At 44.8% G+C, this 25,212-nt stretch overlaps 1 protein-coding gene across 13 annotated transcripts in view; it reads right to left on the bottom strand.

The window, feature by feature from the left end:
- The window catches only part of FMNL2 (formin like 2), a 566,092-nt gene that overhangs the window by 59,699 nt on the left and 481,181 nt on the right, over positions 1-25,212 (bottom strand). For all 13 annotated transcript variants that reach the window (XM_086956698.1, XM_086956700.1, XM_086956695.1 and 10 more), the window contains 3 exons: positions 18,604-18,728; positions 12,733-12,935; positions 11,012-11,246 (listed from right to left, as the gene is read on the bottom strand). In XM_086956698.1, coding sequence (XP_086812824.1) covers positions 11,012-11,246; positions 12,733-12,935; positions 18,604-18,728 — 563 coding nt within the window. The remainder of the gene's footprint in view (positions 1-11,011; positions 11,247-12,732; positions 12,936-18,603; positions 18,729-25,212) is intronic.

The following is a 25,212-nucleotide window of genomic DNA, read 5'->3' on the forward strand; positions in this document are numbered from 1 at the left end:
CCTTATGAATGGGTTCAAAAGGTTCCTTCATCAACCGAGACAGCACCACATTCAGTTCCCATGAAGGCGACGGATGCTTAACAGGTGGAAGCACTTTCTTCAATCCCTCAAAAAAATCCTTAATTACAGGAATCTGGAAGAAGGATGTTTGTGAAGGGCATTTCCTATATGCAGTTAATGCTGCGATGTGAACCTTAACAGAATGGAAATTAAGGCCAGATTGAGCCAAGTGCAAGAGATATGGAAGGATAACATCTTCCTTGCAGGAGGTAGGATCAGCATTCTTTGACATGCACCAGATGCAGAACCTCTTCTACCTATAGGCATAGGAAGTCCGGGTGGAAGGTCTCTTAGCATCCTTGAGTATCTCCATGCAGTTGTCAGGCAAATTCAAGTGTCCATACTGTACTATCTCAGGAGCCATGCCGCCAAACTCAACGAGGAGCGGTTGGGGTGCACCATCTGCTCCTCGAACTTCGTTAGAAGGTCCGGCCGACATGGAAGCCGCAGGTGGATTTGGAGAGACCAGTGGAGCAGGTCCGTGAACCACCATTGTCGAGGCCACTCCGAAGCAATGAGGATCATTCCCGCTCTGGACTGAGACAGCTTGATGAGCACTGCAAGAATCAGGGGAATGGGTGGAAAAGCGTACAGAAAGCTGTTCGACCAGCTGATCCATAGCGCATTCCCCAGAGGTCCCGGTTGGTAAAACCTGGAGGCGAAGTCTCGGAATGTTCTGTTTTCAGCAGTGGCGAACAGATCTATGTCTGGAGTGCCCCATCTTCCGAAGATGTTTCCTAGCACCTCGTCGTTTAGGACCCACTCGTGGTTTTCCTGAACCAGCCTGCTGAGTGCGTTCGCCTGAGCATTCTGCACACCTGGTAGATAGGTCGCTGTTATCGTCAGTCCTCTGGCTAACAGCCAGTGCCAGATCGCCTGCGCTTCCTGGGACAGTGTGCGCAATCTCGAGCCCCCCTACTTGTTGAGGTAATACATTGCGGTCGTATTGTTCGTCTGTACAAGCAAGGAGTTGGTCTGGAAGGACGAATGAAAAGCTTTCAGTGCCAGATGAACAGCTCTGAGTTCCAGAAAGTTGATGTGGTACGTGGATTCCACCAGGGACCACGTTCCCTGGATCTGAAGATGGTCTGAATGTGCTCCCCAGCCGTGGAGAGACGCATCCGTCACAATAGTCTGTGTGGAAATGTCCTTGTGGAAAGAGACCCCCTTTAGGAGATTCTCTGCCGAGCACCACCATCTCAGAGACTGTTGAGCGTGTAGAGACAGTTGGATCCTGTCGTCCCAGCTCCCTCGTCTCTGGTCCCATTGATCCTCCAAACATTCCTGCAACGGTCTCATGTGGAGGCGTGCATGTGGTGTGAAGAAGATGCAAGAGGCCATCGACCCCAGAAGAGAAGACACCGTCCTAACTGCTGTTGATGGAACGGCCAGGAGAGTCTGAGCCTTCCGAAGGATCGATAAGCGTCGCTCCTCCAAAGGTAGGCTCCCAAGTACTGTAGGCACTGAACAGGATTCGGAACGGACTTGGATATGTTGATGTGCAAACCCAACTGGTTCAACAGAACGGCCGTCCTGTTGAAATACAATTGCGCTTCCTGGAAAGTGTGGGCTTTGATCAACCAGTCGTCCAGGTATGGGTAGACAAACACCTTGTTCTTTCTCAGGTGCACTGCTACCACTGCCATGCATTTTAAGAAAGTCCTGGTTGCAAACTTCAGACCAAACAGTAGTACGGTGTACTGATAGTGGTTGGTGCCGACTAGGAATACCAGGAACTTCCGGTGTTTCCGTGCAATGGGCACATGGAAGTACGCATCCTGTAGATTTATTGCGCAAAGCCAGTCTCCTTGTTGCAGCTGAGGATAAATCTGGTGCAAGTACAGCATGCAAATTTTTTCCCTGCGAATCCATTTGTTTGCTTGTCGCAAATCCATAATGGGCCTGAACTCGTTCTTGTCCTTTTTGCGTACCAGAAAAAAACGGGAGTATAGACCCTTTTCTCTTTGAGACAGAGGGACGTCTTCTATCGCCCTTTTTCTTAACGGGGTATCGGCCTCCGCTTGGAGTTCTTGCAGCTGGTAGTGCGAAGGAACCGGTGGAATAGCTGGAGGAGGGCTGAAATCCGAAGACTGTATCCATTGCAAACAATATTCAGCACCCACTTGTCCGGAGTAATTTTTCTCCACTCTGCCAAGTAATTCTGTATGCTTCCCCCCACCGGAGCGGGTAATGGACAAGGGGGAAGTAACTCCTCAGGGCTTAGATCCTGCCGGGCCCTTATTCGCCGAGGAGGACTGCTATCCGCCTCTGCCCCTCTGACGCTTCTGTAAGGGTTGTCGCTGGTATTGCTGTTGTTGCTGCTGCTGTTGGCCAGCTTGGCGACCTCGCCCCTGTTGATACCTTTGGGAAGAGTAATGACTCTGGAAAGGATGGTACGACTTCCGCTGATCCTTCGGTTTCTCCAAACCTACAGCCTTCAGCGTTTCCACTTCCGCCTTCATGCTGGCCATCTCCTCATCCGCATGAGCCCCAAAGAGGGTGGATCCCGAAAAGAGCAAATTAGCAATCCGCTGTTGTGCCTCAGGCTTAAGAGAAGTAAGGCCCAACCATGAATGTCGCCTCAAGTTAATGCCATGGCAGTACCCATGCTCAGCAAGAAGAGAGGCATCCGCCGCCAAACTTATGACCTGGTTTGAGACCATCATGCCCTCATTCAGAATCTCCTGGAAGTCTTCCCTCCTGTCTCTTGGGAGGAGCTCAATGAATTGTTGTAGGGACTCCCACAACGAGCGATCATATCTGCCCAAAAGTGCTAACGCACTAGCTGCCTTCATCGAAGTGGCAGCCGTACTACATACTTTCCTTCCTGCCGAATCCATGTGCCTGCTCTCCTTGTCAGGAGGGACTGCAGACGACGGGGCAGTAGAATGCTGTTTCTTGGCTGCTGTCACAATGACCGAATCCGGTACAGGATCTGTTTCAAGAATGCTGGATCAGAATCCGGGGGCCTGTACTTCTTTTGAAGTCTAGATGGCGCCGACTTCACAGAGGCCGGCGTCCGAAACAGCTCCATGGCCGGTTCTTCCAGTCCTGGCACCAAAGGCAGCAAAGGGAGAGAGAGGTGTCTGCGCTGCAATGTTTCAAAGATCACGGAAGTGGTAGGGGTGGGCATAGTCAATGTGATCCCCAACTTTGCTGCCTCCCTCAGCAGCACATCCTGGAAAATCACAATGTCATCCAATGGGGACACCCTCGTCGGAGGAGAGTCTGACAAAGTGGGAGAATATCTCCTGTCACTGGACGAGTACCTGGACCGCGACCTGTCCCTCTGCAGACGATGGCGTGACCTCTGGATCTTGACCTTGGCTTTCTGGGCCTGGGGGTATGAGGAAGCAGAACAGGTAGCGCCAGAACCTCAGGGTCCGGTAGTGGGGGCCGAGGCAGTGGTGGACGATGAGGAGGTGGTGGAGACGGCGGGGGAGGATGATGAAGAGGATGAAGAGAAGGAGGAGGAGGAGGAGGAAGCTGCGGAAGAGGAGGAGGAGTAGGAGTCCTGGGCCTTGAGGGTGAATAGGTCAGCGAGTAATCAGAGTCCTGTGACCTAAGGACTCGTCTCTTCTTGCGAGCAGGCCTTGGGGAGGACACTCTGGAGGCTGACCTCTCTGAGTGCGAGCACCGCCGCGACCGGTGACTCGCCGAGGACGATGAGACGCTCACCACAGAGGCACTAGACACCGTCCTGGGCCTCGACTTCCTTTTAGACATCGACTTTTCTCCCCTGGACGTCGACTTTTCTCTCCTCGACGCCGATCTCTTTGACATCTCTCTTCTCGAAGTCGACTTTCCTGACAAACTCCCCGATGTCGAGTGTCTTCACCTCATCGGCGATCTTTCTCTCCTTGATGTCGATCTTCGCGTCTACGTTGATGGCGAACGGTGGTGTCGCCTCGACGGCAAGCGCCTGCCTCCTCGGGACTCATCACGACGTCTATGGTGTGCCGATGCCGGTGAACACCTCGACATCTACCTCGTCTGAGGTCTCAACGTCCTACCCCTCGACGCTGAACGGCGACGTCGCTTCGACCCAAAGCCCTGGGTCAATGGGGAGCAGATGGTAGTCATACCTCTCGACGTTGACCGGGTCCCGGTGCCTTTTCTGGGCCTTTTCTTGACTGGGGAGCCCCCAAGAGGCCGATGCACGGGCAGAGGATGAAGATAGAGTCCCTCCATGCCCAGAAGTCCCACCTGTTTCTTGATGTCTCCTCTGATCCAGGCCTTGGAGATTTATGTTCTCCCTGTCATGCAGGGTCCTCCTGGAGAAAGAGTGACAAATATCACAGGAGTCAGGGACATGGCTAGAAGGGAGACAGAGTATACACACTCTGTGGGGGTCAGATTTGGCCTTCTTCCTACCACACTCCGGGCACTTGTCGAATAAAGTTGGCATTTCGACAATAGAGAGGTGGCAAAACTGGTCAAAAAACACAGCAACTTGTAGAGGAAGACCCCAGACGTCGAGTGAAACACTCAAAACACTGGAAAAGTTACAAAAATTGAAGATATACCCAAAAAGTAGAGCTCAATGCTCCAGGGTCCTGCTAGCAGGAGCCGGAAAAAAGAACTGAAAGTAAAAGGCCTTTGGCTGTGCATCCTGGGATACCGAGGGTCTCTGGAGAGTTCCTTGAAGGCACTGTATCCCTTTTCCAGACACATAATGGCAGCCAATGGGACTTGTCTGTCCAACCCTTCCTCTCTATCATGACAAAGGATTTTTGTGAAGGGGAGTTTCTCTAGGTGTGAAACTTTACAAAGTGTGTAAAATTTTATATTATTTGGCTATCTTTTTCACTTCAAGGTGAAGTACTGGCCAGTGTAGCCTTGTAGTTTTAGGCTGCATTATTTTTCTTTGATTTTCTCTTAAGTGTCTATGCAGGACTGCAGACGAAGACAACTTAAGAGACTATTTTGATTGCTCCGGCGTCCACGCACATGGGCGGGACTATTCACTAGATTATGACTATACACAGAGATCCCCTACTACAGATTCTTCCCAACCAACTGTATTGGGGGGAAAAACTGGGACCACGATTGGGGGGTAGTAGATGAGGCAGTCATGGAAGGGACGGATAGGAGATGAAAATGAAAAAGGATACCAAGTAAGTAGACTGTGGGTTGCAACCCCAAAATCTTATGTTATGTTATCGGGATTTATATGGCGCACAGCTACTCAAGAGTGTCCCGACGCGAGCCCAAGAGTCAACAGGAAAAAAGAGAAAAAGATCAGAACACAGAACCAGCTTAATCAAAAAGGAAAAGAAAAGTTTAGCTTTTCAGTGACCCACCAGCTGATGAAAACAAAGCCAATATGTTTAGCTTTAATGTGCAAACACTTTAATACAGGCATTGACAAATACTTTTATCGGAGTAGCATGCACAAGTGCCTTCAAAGCCAGCCCTATTAGCTTTGCCAATGCTGAGAAAAAGCACACAAAGTATTGCTTTCTGAAAGGAATGCATAAAGATATAAAATAGTTCCTCATACATTCCATTGGAAGAACTTCCTGAAAGGAGAAATGATACACCAAATAGCCAACAGCCTGAGGTGAGAGAGTAACACTCCTCTGGGTGGACCTAAAGCCGTCTCTAAGTACATTTTAAAGAACGTGACAGAGGCATCTGTGCACTTAAGCTAAACCCAACACAAATTTACTCAGACCGAGGGGATAGGGTACCTAATCATGTTATGTTATGATTTCTTGTATAGTGCATGACTCACCCGGGGGCATCTCAGTGCTTACCAAGGGAATTCCAAAAAGGGGGGCGGGAAAAAGGTTCTGTGAGAAAGCAAGCTTAAAACAGAAATGTTTTAATGGTTTCCTGAAAGACATACAGGAGGTGGATTTTCGCAGGGCCACAGGTAGCGAGTTCCAGTATTTAGGGGCATCATAAGAGAAAGCTCTGCCACCTGTGCGAGTTAACCGGATACATGGGACCCTCAAGAGGGCTAATGCATTAGATCTTAAATTGCATTCACGTATTTGTTTAAAAAGTTTATTTGAAGGTAACGTGGTCCCTGCCCTTTAAGAGCTTTAAAGGAGAGACAACAGACCTTAAAGAAAGATCTTTTTATCACCGGAAGCCAGTGCAGTTGTCTGAGCAAGGGGAGGGATGGGGATCCAGGAGGGGGATTTAGGACCGTTCTTGCGGCGGTGTTCTGTATTACCTGAAGTTTTGCCAGGTTATTAATGCCTCCTTCGGTCCAACATGGCATTTCCATAGTCTAGCCGACTAATAAACATTGCCTGGACTACAGTATTACGGTGTTCAAGAGGTAGGTAAGGGATATTTCTTCGTTGTAGGCGCAGGCTGTAATAACAGGATCCTTCGATGTTCTTAACATTATCTTTCATGGTAAGCATTGAGTCCAGCTGAATTCCTAAACGTTTCACTGAGGAGGACTGAGTTGGGGCTTCACCGAATTGGGGAGGCCACCAGTCGGATGTCCAAAAATGGGCATCTTTGCCTAGAATAAGAAGCTCTGTTTTTCCTGGATTGAGCTGAAGACAACGTTCCCTTATTCAGTCCGCAATCGCTAACATTCCACCAGAAAAACGTAGTTTCTCATCAGTAGTATTTTGGCCTATTGGAAACAGCAGCTGCGTGTCATTGGCGTACGAGACTATCTCGAAGCCGAAAGGTTGGACTATCTTGGCCAGGGGGGCCAGGTATATATTAAAGAGGGTGGGAATTAAACAGGAGCCCTGAGGCACCCCTTTGTCCAACAGGAATTTATTTTGGGAGACAAATCGTCCTAGTGTGGTGGTTTGCCATCTGTCCGTTAAGAAATTCCTCAGCCACTGTAAGGCTATACCCCAGATGCTGCACTCTATCAATCTCTCCGCTATTCGTTAATGAGATATTGTATCGAATGCTGATGAGAGATCTAGGAGGATCAAGATTGAAGATCCACCGGCATCGAGGGTGAGTCTCAGAGAGTCAGTAACAGCCAAAATGGCTGTTTCTGTGCTGAAGCCGGGACAGAAGCCCGACTGGGAAGGATCCAGTATGTCATTAGATTCCAAGTACTGACTGAGTTGTGAGTTTATTACGGATTCCAACATTTTTCCAAGCAGGGGTAACAGGGATATTGGCCTGTAATTGCTGAGCCCCTGGGGGTCCGCTGATGGCTTTTTAAAGATGGGACGAACATAGGCCTCTTTCCAGGCACTCGGGATAAGGCCGGTAAGAATGGAAGCATTGAGATTTTTTTTTATTATAGGGGCGCATGTTGGGCAGAGAAGAGCCATGATGCTGGGTGGGCATAAGTCCGCTTTGGAACCATATTTAGCTGTTAGCAGTAAATTATTTGTATCAGCTAGTGAGATGATCTCAAACTGATTAAGAGCACCTATGGTGGATATGGAGGAATTTTCCAAATTAGTTCTTAAACTGGGGTTGTTGATATAGGTGGCCGGGAAATTATCATAGATTTTGGAAACTTTTTTCATAGAAAAAATTCGCTATTGAGTCGCATAGTATTTGGGATTTAAGCGGTGCTTGTTTACATGCTTGGGGGGGGGGAAGAAATACTTGACAATGGCAAAAAAGACTTTAGAAGAGATTCTGGATTGTTCAATTTTATTTTGTAGATAAAAGCATCTGGCGATTTTTATTGATTGATGATAGTAAAATAATGACACTTTATAGACTTTCTTATCCTCGGATAATTTTGTCCTTTTCCATCTTCTCTCATGTGCTTTGCACGTGGACTTTAAGTTTTTCAATTCGCCTGAATACCAGGGGGCTGAGGGCCGCCTCGGAGAGGGATTGACGATTTTTAAAGGAATTACTACGTCAAATGTTTTAATTAAGGCAGAATTGAAGCTGGCTAACAGTGCTGTGGGGTCTTGATCGTTTTGCTCTAAATCAGAGAAGACTCGGGTAAATGTTTCGTTGAAAATATCCAGTGTTAATTTATGCCATGGCTTTTTTTTTTACCATTTTTTTGCGTACGATGAATCCTATATTTTGGCCCCGATTGGAGCGAAAGGGAGAATTGGATCATGTAGTGGTCTGACCAGATAAGGGGAAGTGGCTGAGATATTCTTAGCTGTTCTGAGCTAGTGAAAATGAGATCCAAGGTATGGCCTGCCCTGTGAGTGGGTCCGGACACCTTCTGTGACAGTCCAATATCGCTCAGATTCGAAATGAGCTTCATTACATCTGGGTTTGTCAGATCATCTCCATGAAAATTAAAGTCTCCCAAAAGGATAAAATTGCTACAAGCCAAAGCCTGCATGGCAATGAGTTCTGTCAGGGCAGTAGAAAAGTTGGATTTGGGACCAAGTGGTTGGTAAAGTAATGCCCCGTCCCAGGATATTGACGGGGACACCGACACTTTAAAAATGCCTAGTTCCATAAGATCATCGCTGATGGAAGAAATCCATTGAACTTTTTAAAGGCAATTCCTATACCACCTCCCAGCTTCCCTGTTCTGTCATGATGAATACATTTATAATCCGTTGGTATTGCGAGATCAATGGCCGGTAGATTGGTAGGGTTTAGCCAGGTCTCTGTTAGGAAGCAGAGGTCCAGGGAGAGGGTGGAGATCATGTCCCAGATCTCTATAGAGTGTTTTACAAGAGATCGAACATTACACAGAATATAATTTAGGTTCAACTGGTTTTGGAGGGGATCTGTTTGTAAGTCGGTTATAGGTAAGTCCCCCTGGAGGCTTTGAAAGTGGCATGAGATACATGATACATGGCCCTCCAGCATGGCAGGGAATGAGAAGTTACACTGACCTCCCGGCCCGTGCCCGCTGGGTATGGCGGATCCTATATCGCGCAGCGCTGCTCCAGTATAGGTATAGTACATAGAGGCTTGATCCCTCATAGTGTCATGGGCAGCATCTCCCGCCTCCCGGCTCGGTCTGGCGCAGACGGGCCTGCCTTTGGCGCACTGGCGGCGCGCCCGCTGAGCGCATCCGCTTCGCGGCCGGGCAGGTGAGTTCATAATATAGAGGTGTAGTAAGGTCAGGTGTTGCCCCAACAGCTAGCCCGCCAACCCTGAAACCCCCCCAAGATGGCGGCTCCGTGTTGGTCCAGGCCTTTTCCAGTCTCCAAACAGCACCAAATCGGCTGCAAAGGAGGATCGGGTGGAGCGCGAGCATTTAAGCAGCAGCAGGCAGTAAATTAAAAAGACAGTCTGATTTTGGTGCAATATTTCAATTTTAAAACAATTACTAAACGGGGTCCCGGCTTCCGCCTCAGGAATCCCCAGATGTGCAGGCGAGTGTTCTGGCGCGCAATTTATGCCTTCGGCCAGATAATTCCCAGACGGCTAGCCCGCCTGAAACCCCCCAAGATGGAGGCTCCGTGTTCATCCGGTCTTTTCCCCGTCTCCAAACAGGACCAAATCGGCTGCAAAGGAGGATCAGGAGGATCGGGTGGAGCGCGAGCAGGTAAGCAGCAACAGGCAGTAAATTAAAAAGACAGTTTGATTTTGGTGCAATATTTCAATTTTAAAACAATTACTAAACGGGGTCCCAGCTTCCGCCTCAGGAATCCACAGAGGTGCAGGCGAGTGTTCTGGCGCGCAATTTATGCCTAACCAGGTAGTGCCCCGACAGCTAGCCCGCCGACCCTGAAACCCCCCCAAGATGGCCGCTCCGTGTTCGTCCGGTCCTTTCCCCGTCTCCAAACAGCACCAAGTCGGCTGCAAAGAAGGATCGCGAGGAGCGCGAGCAGGTAAGCAGCAGCAGGCAGTAAATTAAAAAGACAGTCTGATTTTGGTGCAATATTTCAATTTTAAAACAATTACTAAACGGGGTCCCGGCTTCCACCTCAGGAATCCCCAGAGGTCATGGACAATCAAAATGTTGTGGGTGTCATTGGAAAGGGATTCCCTTCCCTTAGTGCTTCAAAAAACGAATGACTCAAGCAGGTTATTTAGTGCAGGAAATTCAACACTGGGGGAGGTGCAGCAGTGACTATCTTATGCTGAATTTGTCACAAACCTATCATAAGTTAGCCACAAAAATAAATCCCTTTTAGTGTGTGCCACACTACACATACACAAGTGAAGGTGGGGATCCTTCTATTGCAATAACCCTGGATACAGAATACAGAGACGGGGTCTTGCAAGGATATTGCGATACTGATACAAAGGGGATTCCAAGTAAATGACAAAAGAGAGAGAAATTAAGAGAGATGCGCTCAGTCAAATTATCGAATACTAGTCTAAGTTTATGGCACTATTGCTAGGGCTTCATTTAGAATGCTCATTATGCATACTTTATAGCCTATATTTTCTGGAAAAGTTCCATTACCCCATTTCACATTTGCCTTTTATGGCAACAATTTTTTGAAATGTAATTGATTCTGGACTTATGCAAAACAGCATTTGCAAAGGTCATAGCCATAATACCAGAGGCTGTGTTAAATAAGCTTTGGAGTGATGCAAAAAAAGCAGGGAAAATCCATTTGCACCACTTTTGCTCCTTGTGTAATAGGGTATTGTGCAAACGGTATCTGTACCAGGCCAAAAGAATGAGCTCAACAGATTTCACTTCATTTTCACTGAGCTTGTATAAGAAGAAAATGAGAAACAAAATTTAAATTTTTCAAACGTGAAAGATGGGATTGAGCTCCAAGTATAATTTGTTCAACTCTGTTAAATATTTAGCTCAATCTAAATGAGTAAAAAAGTTACAAAAAAGGGCAAAAACAGTTTGCTTCCTTTCTTTGTTTTATAAAAGAGTTATTTTTCATGGACTACGAATTCATAGTTACTTTTCTGCATTATATACTCACACAAAATGATTTCTATTTAAAAAAAAAGTGTGTCATAGATACTTGGCAATTGTTCCTCAATCCATTTTCTCCAAAGAGTAAAAAAAATCTTTCTGAAATATGGACTAGTATGAAAAACAGTCCAGAAGAATGACTCCTAATACTAGGCTGACCTGCTTCCGATCACAGTCACTTACTGGAGTTAGCATTTGAATGCTTTCTGCAAAGTTGCCAATGAACGCCATGATGGTCATCTTCTGCATCAGCCTCTCAATCTTACTGAACTGCAGCATGAAGCGGTCTTCGTCGGACAGGTTCTCCAGGGGCTTCCTCTCCCGCTCATACATCCGCAGGACTTTCACTTCGTTTTCGGTGGGCAGGAACCTCATCAAACATTCAACAAAGTCCACTGGTAATGTTTTCAGGTCAAACCTGGAAGGCAAAGGACATCGGCATTGAGATTGGAGCACAGCATTTAGGATTGTTCGATGCAGTTTATTTGAAACAGCAAATATGCGCATTCAACAGCGACTAAAATAATGGTAACTGGTGCATAGGGTTAAATAAGTAGCTATCCCAAGGGACATTCCTGTTGATTATTTTGTTGATTTTGAAAATAATTACCTGCATTACAAAAGTTTGTCAATAGTGTGCTCGTGTAAGTTGTAATAGTGCTAAATAACCTGTCAACCCTCCTTTTTGGCGTTCTACTTTTTAACAAGCACACATTTGTTCATTATTCCAAATAGAAAATGTAAATAATTTATCAAAAGTCTCAAAAATTTCAAGATTTTCATCAGTCATATTAAAGATGTACGCTTAGAATGTTCTTCATATTTGGTCAGAACAACATGGGTTGATAACATTTAACTTGGCACTATCTTGTAAACCACAAGTAATTAAAAACAAGTATTGGCAAAGCCTTTGGGTTTTGACAGTGTTTCCTTTGTTTTGTCATAGTTTTTTAAATTTATTTTCAAACTTTGGTGGGGGCTGAGGGACCCTCGCCAATATCTATTTACAAAAATGTCTAAAAACAAAAATAAATTTTTGGGGCTTCAAAAAGCACACATTGCCATCTTAGTCCCCGCCAGTGAACTGAACTACTTTGATCCTTGTGAAAGAGCCGAATGCAGTCATTCACAGTGAAGTTAGCTGATGGCTGAAGTGGGCTGAGTCACTGTGAGGTGCTTATGCTGTAGTGGGCCGAATAACAATGTGAATGCCGCAACAAGCCAATAGATGACATGTAAGCGAAAAACAGAGGATGAGAGCTGACTGAAAGCCCCTATAAATACATTATACAAATAAATGTAAATTAAATCTAAAGTTCAACAAATGGTAGCACTACGTATGATTTACCTTAGTATGTACCCACAAGACAAATCTATGCGTTATGAAAGATTAGGTAATTACATTATTCCATGTGTTTTATTGACTCTTCTAAAAGTATTTCATTGATTATGCCGAGGGCTGCTGCAATTATGTGATTCTGCAGCCTGTTTTTTCCACAAAAATATGGATGTAACACACTTGCCACATAATCCATCTACTGCATAATTTTAAGATTTCAAGACAAAAAGTGTTTCTAGCTGAAAAGGATCACAAGTTACAGGACAGCATAGTGGCAAAGGCTAAATGATCACCTTTTAGTTGCCGATTGCTCTAGTCAGGTGCTAAAACCGGTACTAATGAGGTGAATCCCTCAATGTAAGACAGCACTAATGCATGTTAAAAAGACAACATTTTTAAATTATTGCCACAGAATGCAGTGCATTATGCTCATATTCTTGCCACATAATGTTGGTAACCCAGTGGCCCTGATTATACATTTTCAAAAGTACAGAATTCATTTGCACTTCATAGGAATCTCGTGTATACATTAAATGCTAGTCATCCAGCAGTGACCCCTACTTACGTCTGAATCGCCTTGCATATCTCTTCGGATGTCTTCCCTGCTTTCCTCAATGTGATGGCGAGGTTTTTGGCTCGGTTTGCTTCAAGTAATGTAATTTTATTGCATCCTTTAGGTGTTACTTTTTGTTTGCTTGATGTAACATCAATGGCTGCACCTTGGGCCTTTGTCTTAAATATTTCTTCAAATTCATCCACATTTAGATCCTACGATACAAAAGCAAGTTTAACACAGTTGAAGATGGCGGGCTCTTTCAATTGCATTTCATCAATTCAGGTTTGCGGCATTGAAGATACAGGTAAATAAGTGCAGAGGGTCAGGTTTGAAAGGTCGCTGTGCTGAAACGTGGCTAACTGAATCCTCGACACCCATAATGGACATTCTGGTTCCTCCCAACTTCCACATTATTAGGCACGACAGAACAGGCCAAATAGGTGGCGGAATCGCATGCATATACAAAAACAACCTCTCTGTTCAGAAAGTCAATTCCACATCCTTGCCATCCCCAACATCCTGTGAATACATCTGCCTCAACATCATCAGTGAGGGCAAACCGATATGCACTCTGCACAGCATATACCACCCACCCAGGGACAACCTCACCTTCTCCCAACAAATCATGGATATGATCTCAACCAATTCCGGTCGCCAGCTCACCCAAATATACCTTGGTGACTTCAACCTCCGCTGGAATGACAGCAGCGACGCAGTGGTAAACAGTCTAAAAAATTTCCTCGATGCCCTGAACCTCACCCAAATATGCAACAGTCCGACCCATGAGAAAGGCTCCATCATCGACCTGATCATCTCCAAGGAGCAATCTATCCAACTTGAATCCATCCAACCTTGTGACTGGTCGGATCACCACATTATCACATTCTTTATCAACGAAAAAATCAAAGTCAACCCTGTGCAGCTCTCCAAGCCCAAGGTCTGGAAAAGAAACACGAAAAAGCTCAACCCTGGCTCTCTGCCCCCTAACAGCTGCAATCTCCTACTCCCTCCTGCAGGCGCCTCGGACGTCCAAACCTTGACTGACCACTATCTCAACACTATGACTTCGATAATCAATGAGGCTGCACCTATGCAACTAAAAAGAGTCGCCACTAAAATCTCCAAACCATGGTACGACGGGAGTCTCAACGAAGATAGAAGAGACATGCGAATGGCAGAACGGACCTGGAGATCAGCCCCCTCTGCAGTGCACCTAAAAGAGTTGAAGAAGAAGAGAAACGCCTACTTCAGGAAAATAAAACGCTCAAAATCGGACTTCTTCCGCCTCCAACTTAACCAAGCAAAGAACCGCCCGAGAAAACTGTTTGAGCTAATCAAATCACAATCCAAAGAGCCACCACAACCACTCAACACTGGGAGTGTGGTACCCTCATGTGAAGACTTCGCTGCCTTCTTTACCCAAAAAACCGACAAAATAAAAAGCGATCTCCTCACTGACGCAAGCCTCTACTCCAAACCCAAATGCCCAGCACCCGTTGAACCAAAAAACAATGCGACATGGTCAACCTTTGACACATATTCGGAAGAAGAAATTGGCAAATTACTTAGCACCCTGAAACCTTCCAATCACCTCACGGACCCCCTCCCTGCCTTCGCAGTAAAAGACTTTACCCCACTGATTCTCCCTCTCTGGACTAAAATCATCAACAGCTCTCTCCAACAAGGAAGCATACCTGACTCCCTCAAAGTTGGTCAGGTCACACCTCTACTAAAGAAACCAACAGCCGACCCCGCGGATCTCAACAACTACCGTCCCATCACCAATATCCCCACTCTCGCCAAACTGCTGGAAAAATGTGCACAACTACAATTGACTAAACACATTGAACAATTCGATCTCCTCAACCCTCACCAATCAGGTTTCCGAGCAGGACACAGCACAGAAACGGCTATGACTCACATAATTGACGACGCACTTCAAATGCTAGACCAAAATGATACCTGCCTCCTCATCCTTCTCGATCTCTCCTCCGCATTCGACACCGTTAAACATGAGAATCTAACAGAACTACTAAACAAAAGAATGGGCTTATCTGGAACTGTCCTCAAATGGTTCACTTCCTTTCTCCGCAACAGGACGCAGAAATTCAAGAGCAACAACCTGATGTCCACGCCAGTACCTGTAACGCTAGGCGTCCCCCAAGGATCTTCTCTATCCCCAACCTTGTTCAACCTAGTCATGGAACCGCTCACCACTCTGCTACAAGAATCCAATGTACACTTTCACATGTATGCCGATGACACCCAACTCTACCTCAAACTGCAATCTCCCAATGACATCCTGCTCCTGAACTCAACGATCAGATGCACCCAATCCTGGCTTGCCGACAATCACCTCAAACTCAATGCCCTGAAAACAGAGTTCCTTCTGATCGCACCTCCATCGAAGATAACCACCACTCAACATTGGCTTAAACTCCTAACCGCACTCAATGTCCAACCCACCATCGTGGAATCAGCAAAATCTTTAGGCATAACACTCGACACCAATCTCAACATGCAGCAACATGTCAGCAAAGCTACTAAGGGAGCGAACTTCCAGATCAATACTTTGAGGAAACTTAAACCCTACCTCCCAGCCAAAGACTTCCAAACAGCGGTGCAAACACTAGTCATCCCACGAATTGAATACGGCATCACCTCCCTCTGCGGACTCCCACTAACTACAACTGCACCACTAAAAGCATCTCTAAATGCTGCAGCGAGACTTATCACGGGGTCAAAAAAGCACTCCCACATCACCCCTGACTTGAAATCCTTGAATTGGTTGCCGTTTGAAGCCAGAATACATTTGAAAATAGCCTGCATGACACACAAGGCTGTACACCTAAACTCACCCGGCTACCTTGCTCAGAAATTGACAATCTCTGGGGGAACCAGAAACACGAGAGGCGCAAACAATCTTCTGTTGAAACCTCGAAGATTCCGGAAGGAGAAAACATACAAGCGCTCTTTCTCAGGAATGGCGCCTAGGATTTGGAACTCACTCCCTCCCGAAACCAGGCTTCTCTCTTCCACTACACTCTTCAAAAAAGAAGTAAAAGCTATCCTCATGGCTAAATTCACCTGTACTACTATCTCGAACCCTATCAACACCCTGCGATGATCTTTATTACTTGCTTGACCACTTATCTATTTGTACGAGCTGTCTTATCACCCACTTGACTGCTTTGCAGCCACCCAATTGTATTATTTGTATTGTATGATCTACTGATTTACGTATTTGACTTTGTTCCCTCATGTTCCCTTCTGTACTCTGTGAACTATCGACCTACCTATTTGACTGTGTTCCCTCATGTGCTCTTCTATGTAAAGCGCTCTGATATCTGCAAAGATCTTGTTCGCGCTATATAAAACTCTGAAAATAAATAAATAAAATGCAGCAGCAATGGTGGGGAAATACAGTTTTAGAGTACTGTAACATATTTGGAAATCGCGCTTACTCCTTATAAATGTGGCATTGATGAAGCTGAATTTCAAGATCTGAGCTCAGAAGAATTTTTAAAATCAGCTGTGCGAAATTCAGAATTTAAACTGTAATACATCTAAGCACTGTAAAGGGCATTCACAAATACCATGTATCAAAAACTGGCCTTCGGAACTTGATTACTTTAACTTATGTTTGACATTTTATTTTGTTTTACCTACAGATTTGCTTTTTTACTGATTTCTAATATCAGCCAATAAACATATTCTGCCAACAGTTTGGTACTGACTTTGTAGACTAACTTAAACTACAGTGCTCTTAATGCATCCCACAGGAATTCTGAAAAGAACAGAACTTTTATGGGTGTCCTGCGTACCTTGTAGATCCCATTTGTGTGTCCTGTGTATTTTTCAGATCCTACAGAGGGGCTAAATGCCACATCCAAACCCTGCGGAACCAGGCGCTACCCACAACAGGGTTTTCTCTACTTCATACCTCAGGTTCCAAATATCCCTGCTTTGTTTGGTAATTATTAGAGTTATGTTTCAGAAGTTCATGAGGACATATGGTTCTAACAGTGGTGCACATGGCCTTTCTCCATCCCCGCCATTACCTTTTGTATGTTCCGGGTTCGGTCAATTATTCAATCCAAATTTCTTATTATGTTATTAGGGCAGCTGATTGAGAGGGAAAGAGCAGGATTTTGGCTACGTATTTCATATGCTTTAGTTAAGCTCTCACAGTGTCGGTAACTAGTGGCGTCCCAACATATTTTGGAACAGAAGTGAACAGAGACTCTTCGAAGTAACCTTCTCCCTCGCAAGACACCCATATGAATGGCCCGATAAATTGGCTGGATTTGTCCATTGGAGGAGTGACTGATTTGGGGGATACCAGTAACTCCGGGGTGAGGAAAATGCATCCAATTACAAATGAGGACTTACCAAGGGATTCTGAAATTCCAGGTCCAATTTCCCAGGCAATTCCCCATCTTCTCCCCAACATTAACACACAGATTTAGGCTGTTTTCAGCAGCCGAATTCCAAAGGTATAAGTAAAGAGACCCAAGTTGCTTGTACAGATCTCCAATTCCTATAGTTACTGCCTCATCAGAACGAAGAGGCCACTTGTAATGAGGGCGTAATAGTAGGGAAATAAGAGCTGAAAGGCTTAAAGGCATACAATGTGCTAAGGGGTACATAAATCGCGCTATTACCAGTTAGGCAACACCCTTGGGGCCCGAGTACAATGTTGGGCAGACCGCCACTGACAGGCCGTTGGGGGGCGATCCGCTCGACATCCAGTGTATTGGTCTGACCGCCGGATTATGATACCAGCGGTCAGACCAATTTGTGCGGGGGTAAGACCTCCACCAGGCTCAAGGAGCCAGTCGGGGCAGCGGTCGGTGCCTAATTCCCTACAATTTAGGTTGTTCCTGCGCAGGCACAGATGTAGAGAATAGGATGTCAGTGTCCAACATCCTTTTCATGGTGGTCTGACCACCTAGAAGGGACCCGCCCCGTAGGCCTCCGTGATGTGGCCAGGGGGGCACATGAGGAGCGCCCCCAAACATCCATGCACCTGTGCCCAGGCACCACATGGTGCCTGGCACACAGTGCATGGATGTTTAAAAACATCCCTTTTTACATTGTGCCTTGTGATGCAGTGCTTTTCCGGGCCGCAGCACAAGCCGCAATAGATAAAGGAATGTTTCCGATCGCCTACACAGCGGTTGCATCCTAATTTGAAGGATGGGAATGCCGACCATTTGTCAGGTTGGTCCCACTCCTGGTGCCATCATAATTACCCCATTAATGGTCAAGGAAGGGTATTTCCAAATAAAATATAGATTTGATGAAGCACACTAACAAGGTGGCAGAAGAAAATGGGAATGAAACAATAAACACGAGCCGCTGGTGAAACAAACTCGAAGAGCTCCACAAGGACAAGGTGTCTTTGGATGGTCAGTGAGCACTGCATTCTCAGAAACACCAGTTAATACTCAGGAACTTTTGGCAGTTCTAGAAGATGAAACTGCTGTATTAAGAGCTGCAAACGCTTCCGCTAAAGGTGTTCCAAACTAAAAGGGATTACAAGCCCTTCCTCAAAGCCATGTCATCCCCAAGGAATAAAATTAAGGGCCTAGCATGGTAGCATTACACTGCTGTGCAGAGGAGTGCACTAACTCACACCGAATAAGTTAATACAACATTATCATTGCTTTGGACTGGTTGTTGTAGTTTAGTGACCTGAGACAATTCAAACACCTGCTCAGAAAAGTGGTTCGGGAAACATTCTCTGTACAGTAATAAATTACAAGCAGACCACAGTTCTTTAAAGGACAAAGGCTCTTGGTCAAAGTACAGGTTGCTCTGTTTAATATTAATCGTAAATCAGTTGAAGTATCACCTGATATGTGATACATTCATTACCTCCAAAATCCTTTCGTCGTCAATCTCGTTGAAGACCGTCCCATTGATCTGATTGGGCTTCAGAGCGACCCAATTGAAGACAGGCATGCGGAACTTCGTTTTGATAGGTTTCTTGATCTTCACCGCTAAGGACAATCGACAGAAGAAAATTATAAACTGCAAGTGAAAATATATGGACCATTAAAACAACAAACTTTGAAGGGAGGCTTGGCCTTAGTAGAGGTTGGCATGAATTTTGGCCGCTAAACCCTTCCACAGAACATACGGTTACAGCAAGATGCAATATTACCCCCAAGTGATTGCCAGTCCTGCATTGGGGCATAAAATGTTGTTCAGTTTTACTGATAAAACTAGGTTTTTGACGTTTCCAATAAGAGTTTCCTGCTCACACACTTCCAGGTAGAGCTTGTAGGACTCGGCGCAGGGAAAACCCCAGGTCGACGCTCAACGTGTGTGGGGCACGCAACTGAAATCGGAAGCAAACACTGTCCCCGATGTCAGAATTGCTGGAGAGCTCAGAAGGAGGCTGGTAGTAGCAATACATCAGGTGACATTTAAAGAAATGAAAAGGGATGCTTGAAAATAAGAAACAGCTGCTTTCGTTTACGAAAACATGTTTTAGCTTTTGAGATTTAGTTACTGATGGCTCTTGGGCAAAAAATTAACAAATCCTTTTGATCAGGTGTCTTTTCTTCACAAAACCCTGCAAAGACTCGGAATCCTTATGGTACCACTCAATGTGCTCCATACCATGCAGACACCAATAAGTGAAGCTTTATGCACGAGGTAAAATCCCATCTTGAGACCACATGCAAAACATTATAAAAATTAAGAAAATGTGCAACACATCTTTTCAGGCATGTTTGTTGTTGTTATTGGACACGCAATGCAGGTACATCCACCTCAAAGGAGAAGAAATTTAGACGGACATAGCCCCACTTAAGTGTAATAGGAGGGCTGTAATTACTGGTGAAATGGGTCTTCAAAAATTAAAATATACCCAGGGTTAGAACAGATCAAATCTGAGTAGGCTTATTTTAGGAGCCAGCTGATGGAGAGGTGCTTTCCCTTTAGTGGACTTTCGGGCGGTCCGCTTGATACAGGCCATGGCGAGAACCAGGGTGCCCTTGTGCGACACCCAAGATACTCTTAGTAATAAGAACCACCATGAAAAAGTAAGAGACATCCATATACGTAAAGACGTGCAGAATGGTGCTACCAAAGACAGTAGCACCACCTTTTGCGACATGGGACAATGTACACATTTCTATGCAGAGGGCACACTCCAGGTAACCATGTAATAACTCGACAGTTGTGGTCCAGACATAAAACATAGTATGTGATTGAGGAAAGAGGACTATGAAGAAGAATGTCAGTGCCAAGGGGGGGGGGGGGGGGGGGGCGGGGGGCGGTGGGGAGGGTGGGAAGAGTATGAAAAGCAGGCTTTTCCAACTCAAGAATGAGGTATTTTCGGAGGCTTTTCCAGCCCAAGAATGAGGTATTTTCTGTGGCTTTTCCAACCCAAGAATGGGGTATTTTCTGAAGATTTTCCAAACCATGAATGAGGTATTTTCTGAGGCTTTTCCAACCCAAGAATGGGGTATTTTCTGAGGATTTTCCAAACCAAGAATGAGGTATTTTCTGAGGATTTTCCAAACCAAGAATGAGGTATTTTCTGAGGCTTTTCCAAACCAAGAATGAAGTATTTTCTGAGGCTTTTCCAACCCAAGAATATGGTATTTTCTGGTCCTGCTTACGCAGAAAAACGGCCACTATTTGTAAGCTAGGCAGCTGGAGGAATCCAACACAATTTGTAAGGGTTCAGGTTAGCACACTGTCCTGCTTTTAAGTTATTACGCTTATGATGGACATACTTTTAGTACGGTCTGCTTGTCAGCATCTCCCAAGAGCTTTGGATGCACAGATGTGAGCCATGGGTGCAAATGACCAAGCACAAGTTTAGTGTGGAAAATGGGGAGCAGTGGACCAATGGCTGTGACAGCCGAAGCTTGGACCGTGGGCTGGCTCGTGTTATTTGCTGCAATACTCCAGTGCACCAGCGGTGCACTGCTTGTATAAAGCAGTTTTTCAACTGTGATTTACTTTGTTATTCCATTGCGATCTAGTTTGTCCGTAAGCAAACCTAGGCTACAAGAACCAAATCATTGGGGCAGTTTTAAAAGAAAAACATCCGCGGAGCGAGGACATCTTTAGTGGAAATTAACAGCGTGGCATTCAGCGAACATAGTTATGGTTCACACTGTCATGTGTTCTTTTCAAATCTGGGCCAGTATTTATACTTATTGTTTCTCTGTTAATTAGTAATTAACCATTTCGTTTTTTTAGATCGATGAGAGAAATAAGTTGCAACTAGTTCATTTCCACATTACTTTAAACAATAAATGTGAACTCACACATTGTAGTTCTAACACATGGCATCTACAGCTATTTAAGCATCACTAGGAAAGCATCTCTTTAAAACTTACTATGGTGTTAGTATTGACAGCTAGCTGCCTTCTGATCATGACTGACAGCACAGAGGGATAATGAGATAGAGCACATTTCTGTATATTTCCATTTTAAAATTGGGTACATTCATGAAAATATTTTTCGGTCTATATTCTTTATACAAATCGGCAAAAGACGAGACCCTTAATGATATGGATCGAGATCAATGAAGTAAGAGGCAGCACAACTTAAGTATTCGCTTCTGAGGGACTCTGGGTAGTGAGATGACCCCATGTTCCTCTGAGCTCTGAGAGAGACGGAAAAGACCAAGATGGATATAATTTGTTGAGTATTAACTGGCATGAAACAAACTGCACAGAGGCCAAGTCAGTGCGCGAGCAATGGCAGCTTAAGGTAAAAACAAGCAAAAGAGACATTTGGAAGAAAAGGCAGAAATCGACTGGCTGTAAGAACAGCGTCTTTATGAAGCGCATTGTCATTGTGTGGACTGTAAATGGATGGAGTTGTAACGGATGTGTGACCCTGTTCTCTAGACCGACTGGAAACGCAGCATTGTTCAAAAGGTTTGAACAAACAACCCGTTTGATAAAGGCACACGACCTTACAGATCGATAGCTGAACAGAGCAGAGACTGGAGGGCACTTAGCGATGAAAATACACAGCAAACACGAGGCAAATATGTATGCTGTCAACATCTATTGCACTGGGCTGAAAATGGCTGCCCCTTTTTTAAACCCGAACCACTTTGTTATTGCTTTCCTTCTATTTTAATGAACTTTAACAGGCTCATGGACACGTCAATTGTGGTTGATAAAAGTGGTTTCCTGATGTGCTGTCTCTGTCTGTAGAATTGCTTTGGGGCTTTTATTGGAAAGTACTGACGCTCCAAAATGGGCCCTCGTCCTTGGTAAGTTGTATACTTGAACTTGCACCTTGTGTTTGCCATTAGGAGTTGAAAGCACCTGACTAGGATTACCTGTGCACGCTCAGGAGGCTCTTCGTTTTCTACAGCTTGACCAGCAACCGCCTTACAACTTGCCATCCTCCTCATTGCGGCCCTGCACTTGTAAACACATGGGCACGGAATGCCCTTATTCGGATGGGGCCATATTAACCAACTACAAGGAATGTCTGTGCTTAACCAGTGCATTTCAAGAGCCAGCCATCGGCACCAGCCACCATGGAGTAACATTACTCAAATGAGTAGTAGTTTCTATAGCTGGATTCTTAATGGCAAATGGCACTGCTGCACTGGTGGGATCCGTATTACTGATAAGCACCATCAGAGAGGTGCCGCCTGCATATGTTCTTGGTACTCCAGCCAACAGGGCTTCCGTAAATGAGGCCTTGCAACCGTGCTAAACTCTCCTTACGATTACCAGAAGCTGACTGGCAAAGATGGTGTATTTGAATTCCCAGAATTTCAGTTGTAAAATGATTCATAAATTTAAAAAAAATCAGTCTAAAAAAACAAAAAACGATTTCCACTGCGCTGGTACTAATCGTGAGTGGTTCTAGAAGCTAGCGATGGTCCTCTTATAGTTACCATTCTAGTGTGCTCCAAGGCACTGTGCGAAGATTCTTTAAACGGTGTCGACTGATTTAAGAGGCAATGAGGGAGGTTATCCAATCCCCATAAAGCAAACACTCTTACATGCTCGAGATAGCTGTGACATTCTTGCATCTCACACTGAACCAGCTGCACAATGCGCTCCGATGAGCTATGAGAGGAACTATGGTTTCCCGCCAAGAGGAAAATATTTCACTTAAACCATACAGTGGGCCACTCTAGGAAGTGAAAACATGGCTCCTCTGAGCAGACTGATCTAAGCAACCTATGATTAAAGCCGACAATGAAGCCATATGCAACATGCTCCGGCACTTTAGCTCTTCTTTCTACAGAATTGAGGCACACTAGCACTGCTGAAGGCAATTTCTGTGCTTTGTGCAAGCTAAGATTTATTCACTACCATTCCAGCAGTCGCTAGAGTCCTCACAGAGAAAGGACGTGAAAGACACCAGATGGAAAAAACAGAATGGACACATGAGGCATGAAGCCCAACCTCTCTTACATCCAGTGCCTGAACTACAGTCCAGTCCTCTGCAGAGGGACATATGGTCCTGCATGAACTGTATGATTTCTAGAGAAGCTGTCTAGCCTGAGACACAGCTCAATTTAGTGGTTGGAACGAAGAATTGCCACTGGATCACATCGTCTCACTGGGCCTCAACCCTCCAAGGGGCCAATAAGCTTTATTTTCTTTTATTAGGATGATCTCGTTTTCTCTGGGTTAACAGTGATGGTCTCCTGAAAAATATCAGAACTCCTTCTTGAACGAGCTGGAATAAAAATAACTTTTATCCTTGCTTGGTACTCCACGCTTGCAAGGTCAGACACAGGCTAGTGTTGTCTGTGAAGGTCACAAATGTATACTTCACCTTTATCAACATAAGGTAACATATTTCAACATGTCCACAGAAAGCACAAGGATGCACTAACAAATGTGAATCTTTTCTGCCATAATCACTGCCAATAAACGTAGAAGGAAACAAGAATGTCTAGAACCAACAGTCTGCGAGGGAAGGTTATGATTAACGCGCACAATGGAAAAAAAATTGTCGAATTTGCAATGACTTCCATAAACACATACATTTATGGTCACTGTTTATTGATCATGCTGCCAATAAAAGCAGTCCAGGACTTAAACCTACTTTCCTGCAAAAGTTCTCCCTGTGCCAACAATATGACCACCCATATATTGTTTTATGTATGATGCATTTTGTTAATGCGTTTTTATTATTTTCCTTCAAATAGAATAAAGGTTTTAAAAATGAATAAGGACCATCCACATAGTTCAGTTTAGAAATGTCATTCAGTTACGTTTCATGTGAAGACCGCTTACTGCAGTACGCTGAACCAAGAAGATCTAAGGGTTCAGAGGTTTTTATAAAAGCTTAACATAACATAATATAGGAATACATCTAGGCTTAAAGTCAACCAAGAGCGGAGCATGAAAAAGCTATGGGGGAGGTGTGAGGTTTGTGGTAGGGTTTATACATGGGAACAATCTCTTTGTACTGCTTATGACAATGAGAAAGGGTCTGTATCAGGTTTGAGACTACATTTCGACAATTTAATTACAAGACTGGAGGCTACCATTATGCAATATACTTTTATTGCTGCCCCAACATGCAGCCCTTTAAAGAACATTTGTACATCATAAACATTGGAATGTTCGGGAAGACGTATAAGTATCATGTGCGCTACACTTTTTTTATTCAGTTATAAGTTGAACATGCAGAACTAAGAAAGATGTTAGAGAAAAAAGGGTCATGGGCAAAAATAATGATATCCATAAAAGGTTCGAAGAGCCAGGTGTAAAGCCACAAAATAGAAATGGAATTGAGTCTACTTAAGAGTGCCGGTAACTCAAACATAAGCAGAGACAGTATGCTTGTGAAATTTATAAATAATGTTAAAGAAACCTCCAACTTGTAACACAAAGTATCTGTGCTTTAGTAACATCAAAAACTACAAAACGATATTTCAACTAAAATGCTGTCAAATTACTTGCTGAAACAAATACAGACACGTTGTTAGAATTTATTTAGGCCCTTATGAAGATGAAACAGCTACTTAAGTGCTGGCTTCTTCCAGGAGATTGGTTTCAAAGTGACGTGTATATACTATGCGAGGGGATTAATATTCTCCAAGGCCAGAACTGAAGCTGCTAGCACACTAATCAGTGGGGACAACTAAAAACAGGATGTATTATTTTACTTACATGACCTCAGTATTTAAGAAGTTCTAGTAATTCCAAGTGCACATATGCTTCCCTTCTCCACGCCCAATGAATGCTATGCATGGGCATATTATATGATAGTCCAATGGGGGGTAGTCTCTCCTGGACCTTTGCCATTTTCAGAGTGAGACAATCTTGAAGGCAAAGAAGTTAGTACTGGGATAACTGCTGCACAGCCAACGAGCCTGATGTGCGTCACTGGGATCTCATACTAAATGTTAGCAATGTCCAAATATCACTAGGTATCGAATGGTAAAATGAGCTCAATAAAATGCTCTAAGCTTTATGGCGTCTATAAGCACTTTTTACATCTTAAATGAAGTACAATAAAACAGAC

The sequence above is a fragment of the Lissotriton vulgaris genome, chromosome 2_1 (genome assembly GCF_964263255.1).
Source record: "Lissotriton vulgaris chromosome 2_1, aLisVul1.2, whole genome shotgun sequence".
NCBI classification, from domain to species: Eukaryota; Metazoa; Chordata; class Amphibia; order Caudata; family Salamandridae; genus Lissotriton; species Lissotriton vulgaris.